This window comes from Phodopus roborovskii, unplaced genomic scaffold (genome assembly GCF_943737965.1).
Source record: "Phodopus roborovskii unplaced genomic scaffold, PHOROB, whole genome shotgun sequence".
Classification (NCBI taxonomy): Eukaryota; Metazoa; Chordata; class Mammalia; order Rodentia; family Cricetidae; genus Phodopus; species Phodopus roborovskii.
In genome coordinates, this window is record NW_026126648.1 from 9,462,066 (window position 1) to 9,474,229 (window position 12,164).

Sequence of the window (12,164 nt, forward strand, 5' to 3'; positions counted from 1 at the left end):
GTCCATCTTTCCATATTCTTAAAAAGAACTTACTGTACTGCAAGTCTCATTCATTTTTTCCCTGTAGGAGAATCTCTGTGTCTTTAAACCTGTGACAGAAAAGTTTAACCACCACATACATGGTAAGCTACTTTCAAACAGTTTATTTAATATTTGTAATTTCAAGTACTGCTGCTCTAAAGAGACTTGGATGGAATTGACTCATCATATTTAACATCAGGGATGTGAAAATCACCTAGATGTACAGGGTGTTTATAATAATCTATATCAAAGAGTCTGGAAAATAAGAGACATTCGAGATAAATAAAATCATTATTTCTATTTAGTGCATCCCCCAATATGAAGTTGCCTTACAAATAATAAGGAAGGGCAAGGGGCTCCTTCTTTATCCACTTTAATCAGTGGATTTCATCAGTGGCCCAGCCGCTGAATCACAGTCAACCCTAGTTCATCAAGACGGTGGCGCTGTGATAGATGCTCAGGCTACTAAGATAAAGTGAGCAGCTCTGCCTGCTGGTGGTTCCCAGTGCACAAGCTGACAAGAATGCTGAGCTAGGGAAAGAATGCACAGACTGGAGCTCATCTCTAAGTGAAAACACACAAAACAAAGAATTGACCTTGCCTTCTCACTGAGAAATGTCTCCCTTGATTCCATATGTTAAGGAGCGAGGGAAGAGAAATGTCTCAGGAAATGCTGGCTGAACATATTGCTATATCTTTTGTGAATGGCTTTAGTCATGTATATATTTCTTTTCTTTATATGAACAACATAAACGTAGTGTTAGTCATTGCTGAAGTTGTACATAAGAATGTGTGTGTGTGTGTGTGTGTGGTGTCCTCAATACATGGCTATTGTTCTGATACTGATATGACTGGCTGGTTATTTCATAGATAAAGGGGCTCTTGTAATCACTGAGAAACTCCACAAAATCACTGTCTAAATCACCTTTCAAGCCGCATCTACCTAAACTTTTGCTACCTCTGAGGTAGTATCAATAACTGTCCGTTTTCTTGAGAGTGTCTGTTTCAAGATGATAAGAAAAATGAGGTGGACATATTTTAATTCTGTTCTACGCAGCTTGAGTTGTGATTTACTGGTCAATCAGTGGGTCCTTATGCACTTAACTTGACAAGAGAAAATGCCAGTCCACTTGGTTGGTTTAGGCCAATGTGCTTGAATTCATTAGTTGTACAAATCCACCTCCCAAGTGACATGAATCCAGACAGACTTTGACTTTGTGAATCTCAGAAAATCTTACTTGTTTTCTACTTTGAATTTTTAAAAAGTCCCAATAGTAAAGCAATAACATGGGGCACTTTGGTTTCTTGGTATTTCTGATTTCACTTTTGAGTAGATATGCCAATTAATTTTCAATATATTAAGGAAAGGAGTTAATAGGATTTTGCTATTTGTTTGTGTTGCTTTTTCATATTGGAGAGGAAATAGTGAACTGTGCTATGGCTGTCATTTAGGACAGGGACAGATGAACGATACATTATATGCAGTCATTAGATGATTTACAAACAACTGTCCAAGCCAGAATATAACATCCCAAAGACAACATACCACATACTATGTGTCTTAAATAGAGGTATTATTATTGTTATTATTACTTGTGTGTGTGTGTGTGTGTGTGACAAAGTCATGCCTAGTTCTTTGATCAGGGTCTCTGTGTATGTCTGATTGCAAAAAAAAAAAAAAATTGGTTTAGAACGAAGTCTTTATCATACTGCATGAGCTGTGAAGGAGCATGAGAAGAATGGAACCATGTGCCTAGAGAGTGATTCCACCAAGTCCCACTGCGGCGGAATAGCTCTAAAGCATAGGTTGCTAAGCCCTCATGAAGATACAATTCTGATGCAGTGGTAATGTGTCCATTCATCCTTATTTGCTCAGGACACTCCTGTTTCACATCTGCTGTTTTAGGATAATTACTGACTACTACTACTGCATTACACTTGCATGGATGCTCTGGTTCATATGAAAAAAAAATGTGATGATCACATCCTAGTCAGGATAGTAAAAACTGCATCATCAGAACTTACAAGGCCTGATTTCAACTGCATAATGACCCAGCAGCAGAAGGAGATTGTGGGAAGAATTTGTTCTCATTGGTAAAAACATGTTTTTTTTTTTTTTTTCTTTTTTCTTAGTGTGTGTGTGTTCCTTCTGGTATAGTCTTGTGCAACTATACAATATATAAGAATTATATGTTTGAAATGAACTAGCTTTATGTTTCTGGGCCTCTCTTCTTCATTGATAAAGGAGGTTTTAGAATTGAAGATGTAAAGTTTAACTGTGTCACTAAGATAGTCTTTTTATGAAGGAAAAATTCATCGAAAGAGATGGATAGTATAGATAGGAAAGTAACAGAGGGCACTATACTACACTCAGCTAGACAACACAACATTATTTCATTCAGTGGGAAAAAGAAATGTCAGTGTGAGCCCAGAGCCGCTGCAGTATAAATAAAGCAAATTTGGAAGCCCCACAGCACACTGAAGGCTCTTCTGGAAAACAGTAGCTGGAGTGGGCATTAACTCTTGCTTTATTTTAGATATACATGCGTAACTGATATTATTATTCTTCTTTAAAGTACAAGGGGCTCTTATGTTTATCATCCTTCTTAGTTTCCCCACCACCACGTCATATCCTTTTATTCAAATTTCTTACTACAACTTACTGAAGTACTCTTTAATATTTGTTTCTTTTTTTGCAATTTTTATAATAATTCTTTAAAAATGTGTATTTTTAACACCACCCAATTTTTGTTAGATGACCTTTAATTAAATTAACATTGACTTTAATGTCTTTACTTTTTATAGAATTTCTAAAGTTATTATCGGTCCAGCAAGGATTTCCTGTCAGATTTGCCCTTTGCAAAGAAAAGTAGACTATTGTTTGTAAGATTTCTCCAAAGACATGTTAATCTCAAACGGAGCTTCCTCTACTTAAAAAAAGTTTCTTTCATATTTGAGATTACAATATGATAACATCATCCCCCCTTCCAAACTCTCCCATATACCCCTGCTTTTTCTCTTTGGAATCCATGGCCTCTTTTTTTTTTTTTTTTTTTTTTCTTTCAGTGAGGGTTGATACAAGCATATAGACATGCTCTGTCCATATAACCGTTATTTGTATGTTTGTTTTCAAGGCTGAACATTGATATTGGATAACCACATGGTGTTCTCCTCCTTGGGGAAGACTATTTCTACCACTCCCGGCATTCCTTGGTTCCCTGAAGTACTTTGAATGGGGAGCCTCCTGGGTTTTCCTCATTCATTTTGGCAAGTATTTTGCCATTGTTTTTGTTCTACCATTTGGGCCGTTAGGTTGGTGAGACTTAATGAGTTTAGCTTCTGTCATTAGTAGGAAACACAGTCTCACCTCTAACTCTCTGCCCCACTGGTTCTCATAATCTTTCTTCCCTCTCTTCTACAATGTTTCCCAAGCTTTAGGTGTGGGTGTGTTTTATAGACGTATATACTGGGAATGGTTTCCACAGCTTTGGATTTAGATTGGTTGTGGTTTTTTTTGTAATGGTCTCCATCTGTTCAGAAGAGAAGCTTGCTTGATGAAGGAGTAGGACTACACTTATCCGTGTCACCCTATATTTTAAAAAGCCAAGCATGTAGCAGAGCCTGTGAACATGTATGGGGTATAATGGTGATAACAATGAAAAGTTTCTCCCATTTTTATAGAATTTGTCCATGAGGGAGAGGGGAAGGAAAACATTAATCCATTATATCACAGCCACATTTAACAATGCCTCTGACTTGAATGCTAAGAAAGGTTCCTGGAGCTCTCAAAGGAAGATGCTGTGGGGAAGAGCAGATTGGGTTTTCTTTATGGGAGAGGTTTAGAAATGTCAAGTGGATGATAGAGATGATGTAGGAGGCTCTTTGTAGAAAGATAGTGAAGTGATAGGAGATCAGGAGTGATCTAGGGATAGCAGCATTCCAGCTGAGTCAGCAATGGGCTGTTTTCTTATATAGCTACCTTAGCAGAAGTAAAACTGAGGAGAAAAAAACATGTAAAAGGTATGGGGAAGACAATGACTGCTTTACATCCACAAAATAATCCCGCCATTTCTGCAACAGAATCAGTATTTCTGGAGTTTTCTAACTCAAATTCACTGTTTAAACTATTAATTTATTTTTATTCAAATTGGAGGAATACAGAAGGGGGGTTAATTAGTAAATAAATGAGAGTCTACCCCAAAATTTCCAATATCCTGAGCTTTGAACTCCAGTTAGGAATATCTATAACAAAAGACAAATAAAAGTCTATTGCATGGTGTTGGTGGGCACTCAACTGTGACTACTTTCTGTTAATTCCACGAGATCCATTTCTCCATTTGCTTAAAGGTATATAGTCTGGGAGTCCATCCTGACAATTGTGGATGCAAGAATGCATGGGAGGACATGAGAGGGTGACAACGCAGGGTATTCTTAAATATGATTAAGCGGATATTTTTGACTGTATGAGGGGCATCATTAATACTGATATTAGGGACAGGGACACAGGGCAGTGATCTGAATAACTGAATCAGAATTCTAGCGTTAATCTTAATCAGTTCTGACATTTTAAAGACAATTGAACAAGGGAGGAAGTCTGGCTGAATTCCTGACAGAATTCCCAGGATACACAGTTCTACAAAATAAACACAACACTCTTCCAAAAAGTGTATGCCTTTGGTTTTTTTGTAAGGGAAGCATGGATAGATGGCACTAATTTTGTCATGTCTGCATGAGAGCTGCAAGTGAAGGTGTTGAAATACGCAATCTACCTGATAAAGTACGTGGAATTTTATTCTTTAAAATATACCATGTGAGGGCAAGGGGTTTCTTTATGTACTGCTTTGGAAATATCCATTCCCATCAATCATGTACTCAGCAGAATAAAAGAAAAACATGAAAGGTTAGTGCTGGATTACTTGGTTCTTGTGGGAAAAATGCTTTTTAAATGTTAACGAAGGCAGAGAAGGCACAGGCAACCTAAAGGAGTAGCAGCATACAACAGCTGGAGACTGTGTTCTGAGCCACAAGTACCTTGAACATTACCCTAGGTCAGCCAGCTGCTGCCTCTTAGATAATTTTACAATTTCCTTTGCCGAACAATGATTATGACTGTAGAAAATCAAGGAGATGAATCCAGGAACAGAGGGACTGTTCGTATGAGCCCACAAGTGGAATTTCTGAGAATGGTTAAGAACAGACCTCAGTGTGTCTTTTCCCCGGATTTTTAAAATTAAAAGGAGAATCACATATGAGCTGTAGGTGTCCATTTGTTCTCAATTGAGGAAAGCAGAGTCAGTCTTGAGATCCCTAAGTGATTGTTCCAGCAACCACTGTTTATACTCAAGCTCATATATAAACTGGACTAGGATTCGCTTATACCTAGAAATAGCTATAAAGAATTATTTTATTGTTTTTAAATTGTGTGTGTGTGTGTGTGTGTGTGTGCGCACACATGTGTGCATGCATGTACACGCAAGCATGCACTTACTTGAGCATATCTGAATGGTGTGTGGATCTAATTGCAGTGCCTACTAGTCCAAAAGTGGGCTTGGTTGTTAATTTAGCTCAGTGGCAGAGCTTTTGTCTAGCAAGCATAAGGCCCTGGGTTGCATCCTCAGCTCCAAAGAAAGAGGAAGAAAGGAAGGAAGGAAGGAAGGAAGGAAGGAAGGAAGGAAGGTAGGAAGGAAGGAGCATTGGATTTCTTAGATTCTTAGAGCTGGAGCTCAGCTGGTTGTGACCCACATGATGTGAGTGATGGGAACTGAACCCAGGTCTTCTGCAAGTACAGCCAGTGCTTTTGATCACTGTGTCATTCCACAGCTCTTTGTCTCATACACTTTAAACCAGCTCTTGATTATGTATCAGTCTAACACAATGTAAAGCAAAGGGTTGTTAGGCTGTAGAGTATGAGAACAAGAAAACAGCATTTTCCTGGTAGATTCCTGATCCATGGTTGGTTGAATGTACAGGTGAGCAATGTGTAGACATGAAGCAGAGACTCTATGGTTTCCTCTTATTCATTAATCTAAGTTAGGTCTATGTTACGTACTGTATTAAAAATGTTCAGTTTCAGGCACCAGAGCATATTAGCAAAGTCAAATGAATGTCAAGTCTCCTGTGTAAATATTTTGCATGATTACTAGTGATGAGAGCTATGACTGACCTAAGTTCTGTCAGTCAGTGAGGAGTGATTTATGAACACCAGGTTCCTGGGGATTGTCTTCAACAATCCACTGCTTTTGAGGACCCACCGTTCTGAAACTTGTTTTCTAAATTAGAAATAACTAATTGACCTCCAGGAGGTGACCATGAACTGTCCAGATGGCCCTCATTTTCTAAAGTTAATGAAGTTCAGTCTTTAGTATAGGAGTACAGGGGAGTGGTGAAGCGGGCTGTGACATCTTGAAGATACATGAGCTACTGACAGCTGTTCTCTCTCTGAAATGTGGTTTGCCCATGATGGGTGTCATGCTGCAGGCAAAGTGCACGAGATAAAGTGAATCACAATCCAGCATAGAAAAGATCAAGAGAATGTGCTATACCGACAGGCTCTAGATGCTATATGCTTCATAGGATGAGAGAGTCGTGTGTGTGTGTGTGTGTGTGTGTGTGTGTGTGTGTGTGTGTGTGCATGCGCGCACACACACGTACATTTTTGTTTTCTAAAAGAAAGTATAAACAGTTGTTCAGTCATGCTTGACTCCCACACAGTATGACCAGTGTTCACAGTGACAAAGTCAGTTTCTAGTAACATCTCTTGGTTTAGTTGTGAATGAACATGAGATACGAGAAGCAAGGGATTTGCAGCAGCAATATCTATGACCTGATTTGAACCTGAAGCTGAAAACCACAGCTAGGACTGGCTGGGTGAACATGGAGATGCTTGCTGGGTTTTGTATCACTTTCAGTATTTAGCACAGTATCCTGCTTTGGAAATTTTCTCAGCAAATATCTTATGCACTTTTCAATGGCAAACCGTACTTCTCCAAATAAAGAAATCTAAAAAGGGTATGATTTTTTTATACTTCCTCCATAGATCTCCGTGGATGAAGAATTTAGCCAATTTCAACAGTTACTGCAAATCCAAAAAAAAAAAAAAAAATTTTTTTTTCTTTGCAAAGTAAATAAGTCCAAATTGGACAGAATAAGACTGGTTAAGTTAAAGTGTTGTTCTGGAATCAGTAGGCACTGCCTGTGAACTAAGAGAGCAAACAGTTCCTCTCAAATGTTTCCTGAGATTCAAATGCACTTAAGAGAGCTCTGCAAGATTGGAAGATGAATAGAAACCACACGGCCTTGCATGACTGCCAAAGTACTTTCTCCAGTTAAAGTGGTTAAAGGAGACTACAACATTAGCTTTCCTTATTGGAAGAGCTCAGCTATGTCCGCAGCAATATTGACCTTGAAATGTAGACCTTGGATATTTCGATGCAGAAGAAACGATGGCACGGTTATGAAAAGACCACAAATATTGAAAGTGATGCACAGACCCAAAAATACTGTCAATAGCTCTTCAGCCTTCAGTATGTCCTTGTCCAACACATTTGGCATGTCTTTTATAGGTGTCAACACATGCAAGGGCTAAGACAAATGACCATCTAGTCCTAAATACAGTGTTCGTATTTAATATGAGCATAAAAAATAGAAACTTAAAAAAATAAATATAGTGAAATGATGCAGAAAGATCTATTTTATGTACACATTCCCCAGGTAGAATTACCTATTAAATTCCCATTCTACTGTCTGCAAGAAATGGCATCAGACAACCTAAGTAATGCAAAACTGTCAAAGCAGGTTGGTTGCCAACATTTCAGAACTATGAAAATTTTCCATCACAACATTTTCCTATAGCCTCTTTACTGGGTTGTTACTCTTAACATTTACATGGAGGAGAATAAGAGTCATTATTTCTGTGTCACAGAGAAAATAACTGAACCAGAGAAGCCCTAGATTTTATAGATGTTGGTTCCATGATATGAAGTCTAAAGACTAGGCAATTCAGCTCCGTATACCAACTATCAATTATCCTGGGACAAGGTGTAACCTTGTTTTCAGAATTATTGTTTAGGCACTGATTAAGTCCTTTCTCTAATTTGCATCTAATAAAATAAATTGCCTTCATGCATTTGAGTTTTGGGACCATAATTAATTGTTTCAAAGGTCCACAAGGATGACTGTGTCTAGCAATCAGATGAAACATCAAGAAAAGCTTGTTTGGCATAAACAATTAGCAATACTGTGTGAGGTGGAAAGTAGCCAAGACTGGAAATAGCTTCAAGGGGTCAGGTTCTAGCAAAAGGCATGTAGGTTACATTGGATGCTGTATGTTCAAGTAGACACTGTACTTACATGGTGCACATTCTTGAGTAAGTTACACACTTTATCACAAATATCATTTATTTTGAACAATGTTCAGCATTTTACTGTCTGTATCTTTATACTTAAAAAATTACTGCCATTTTATCCAACCACAAAGGCTTGCTTTTAAAAGAAAATTAAATCAGCAGCACATTCTTTGCAGTAACAACTTTTTATAAATCTAACTGCAAAATATAGACAACACAGGAAACCACATGGTGATTTAAAGCCATGCTGCACTGACAAGTTTGTTTTTGAGAATGTGTACACATTAGTAATTGAGAATATATTGCTGTGATCTGGAGAGAATTGGCTTTAGGCATATCATCCATAGTTTTTTGTTCTTATAAAATGGTTATAAAAGGGAAAGATGATGCTAAACCAAGGAAGTACTGGATACATTAGCAGCTACATATCAAAGCATATTTTTAGTCTAACAGTTGAAACTATTTTTTATGTTTTCCCACTTCACTCTGCATACAATATGACTAAGTGAGCAAACACAGTAGTCACTTGGACACGACAATGCAAAAGGAAGGATCCACAACAGATGGGAAGGAGGTACTTCTCTATCTCCATATCTCTACATCTACCTTAGAATCCTTCAAGTGCTTCCTGAGCACCAGGCCCTATCAAGACTAGCACATGCTTTTGTTTCCTTTACTTGGGTCCTGGAGTCTTCTACATACATGACTAAGAAAAGCAATGGCATTAGCGAGAATGCTTGGTTTTTAAGACATGTGTTCATGAAGATGACAAGACATGCTTTCAGCATGGCCCTTGATCTACCAAGTGTATGCCTCCTTCTTAGTTCTGATGTTGATGATGATACATAAAACTTCCTAGTGCCTTAAGAAAACAACTTAGAACTTACTCAGTTCAGTGACATCAATTGCCAGTTTCATCATATACATCAATCTCTTGGGCTTTGTAATATTGATTTGGTAAGATATTTCATCTATAATTCATTGTTTACACATATACATGTATAGAAAACATATTACCACCACATTATTTACATCTACATTAGAAACATATATATATGTATATACATGTATATACATATATAATATAGTATATACATATATAATATATCTTTATTTTTACATTTACTTTTTTGTTAGTGCTGGGGTTGAAGTAGGGTCTTTTACATGCTAGGCAAACCCCTTATCATTATAATGCAACCCCATTCATATTATATAAAATATTTACTACATACATTTTCAGATATTTTTAACAACGCATAATATTAAAGCTATGTAGGCTTAAACTTATAAGAAAGTCATCACTATGTAAGGAGTAAGGTATTTCCCTGACGCCGGTCCCACAGCCATGCCAGCCCCAAATAACACACAGAGACTCTGTAATAGATATAATGCTGTTGGCCAGGTACTAGTTTCTTATCAGCTAGCTCTGTCTTAATTATTAACCCATTTCTATTAATCTAAGTACTTCCAAGTGGTCTCATCTTACCGGAGAGAGGGGGCCGGCGGTTCTGCTCTCTCCAGATTCTACATGCTGACTCCTCCTTACTACTTCCTCTTTCCTCCTTGTCTCCTAGTCCCTCCTATCTTCCTTTCCTATTGGCCAACAGTGCTTTATTCATTAACCAATAAGAGAAACATATTTACAGAATGACATTGAGTATATATACTGTGCTAAAAGACCTATGTTTTACTTATATGAATAATATATTCTCATGATATCTTTAAAAGTCTAAAGCATACAGACAAGTAGGAAATAGAAAATAAGATCTAATGTTCAGACACTTTTTCCCACTCAGGGTAACTGAGGAAACTAGAAATTAAATGCATTTCAACGAACCATTTTATAGTGTTTCATGCAGCTATACATGTCTCAAGAATCTCTCAGAATGATTTGACATATAGCTTTTTGACTTCGCCTCTTGTCAGTGTCTTTACCCAGCACACCCAGTGAAATCTAGTAGCTTAAAAAAGACAGAGAAGACTAAAGTGAAAACCATAATAGACTTAAAAAGAGCAACTAACCTTTTTCCACCTCATTCAGATTAGCAGCTGGCAGCAACAGAGACAGAAGAGACAAAAGACATTTTACATTGCAATGCAGCAGTAGCACACAGGAAGACAAGGAGCAGGGTTAACAACAGAGAGGCTAGGCTAGGAGAGCAAACTGAAACCAGGCTTAGACTCCTTCCCCACAGTGGCCAAACACACAAACATGGAGAAGAACGCGGCAAAAGTAAAAGCCGTCACAGAGAGCCAGAGATTGGTATCTAAATTAGGTGGTTAACACCGGTAGCTTTATGGTAGTGGATGTGAAGTGGACATTTGTGCAGGGGCCCAGAGACAAAATTCAAAAGTTAAAGAATTCTTTTTATTTTCCATAAGACGAACTCTGAGAATATACATGCCCAGTTAATATGGACCCTATGTGACCCTGTGAGAGTAGGATTATTGAAGACACATATTGCTGACAAAATAGATTGAGACTTAGAACAATTAGAAAACATCCCTTAAAGGCCCAGTATTTACTATTGCAAAACTTTATTTTTCTCAGATCAGCTACAAATCTAATACTATCTAAGAAAAGTTTTCCAGTACTTCCATACTGTGGGTATGCCATATTCCTAAATTTCAGCTCATACATTGTGAGTTAATCTAACTTCAGAATGCCTTAAAAATGGTCATCCAAGAAATGGTTTTTGAAAAGTATACAGTAATAACTATGGAAAAATAAACAAAGTCCCCAAACCTATGAAGCTAAATTAAATCTACAGAATTATGGATAAACAATTTAATATCTCCAAATCCTTATTTTCCCCATACTGATTTTAATATAGAATCACTGGGAAATAAATTTTCAAAAGCTAACCTTTCCTTAATAATACTAGCAATGAGGTGTCTTGTAGCTAGGAGAGTAGAAAGTGGGTCTAGTATGTAGACATAATACATGTAGTTATTAAAGTGGGGAGGGACTAGTGAAATGTACATAGCAGGAAAATACTACTGACCCATTAAGTTCATGCTACCAATATTTTCAGCAGGGGAGGGTAGGAAATAATTCATTAAATACATGTTGTGATGTTTGGCTACTCTGGGCTTAACTCTGCCTCTATACATTGGCTGAATGTTGGTCCATCTTATTTCATGTATTTTCAACCCAGATTTACAGGCTGCCTGTCATGTCCTGATTGCCTTGTCATATTCTTTCCAGGTTTCTCTACTGACAAGTGTTCACTTTGACATAGATGTTAAATGCCAGGCATTGCCACCATGATGATTTACAAGCTTTCTCAGTGAAGCCTTATTTTCTGCTATCAAACAGAATTCACCTTTTCACTGTGTGGCTTTGAGATATAGGGCAAAAGAAAAAAAGTCTCAAAAAAAAAAAAAAAAAAAAAAAAAAAAGAAAGAAAAAAGAAAGAAAAAAGAAAGAAAAAGCAATTGGAAGCATTATTATATTCTGTGAGTACGGAAGGGTTCATATAACTCAAATTCATTAATCAGATTCTATCTTGAATGTAAAAACATGAAGTCACATTATAAGGAAATCCCTCTGTAACTGTAGACATGGGTTGAACAGGACACAGAGTTCTAGATTCTGGCTTAAGCTTCACTGTTAATAAAGGTAACTTTTAAGCCACCAACCTCCGAATCTGAAGATGGTTGTTAGACATTTTGTAAATGCACTCATTTCAGATGTTCACAAAACTCTACAGTTAAGAGATAGATGAGTTATGAGTGCATCCCATTTAGATACCTTCTCTATTGCCAAGTTGTCAAATCTTTCATGACCCAAGGGGC

General features: G+C 37.4%; 1 protein-coding gene across 4 annotated transcripts in view; it reads right to left on the reverse strand.

Annotated features, from left to right (window-relative positions):
- The window catches only part of Slit2 (slit guidance ligand 2), a 311,911-nt gene that overhangs the window by 30,332 nt on the left and 269,415 nt on the right, over positions 1-12,164 (reverse strand). For 2 of the 4 annotated variants that reach the window (XM_051174039.1, XM_051174038.1), the window contains one exon: positions 10,389-10,415. The exons of the other annotated variants lie outside the window; for them this stretch is intronic. In XM_051174039.1, coding sequence (XP_051029996.1) covers positions 10,389-10,415 — 27 coding nt within the window. The remainder of the gene's footprint in view (positions 1-10,388; positions 10,416-12,164) is intronic. 4 annotated transcript variants of the gene reach the window in all.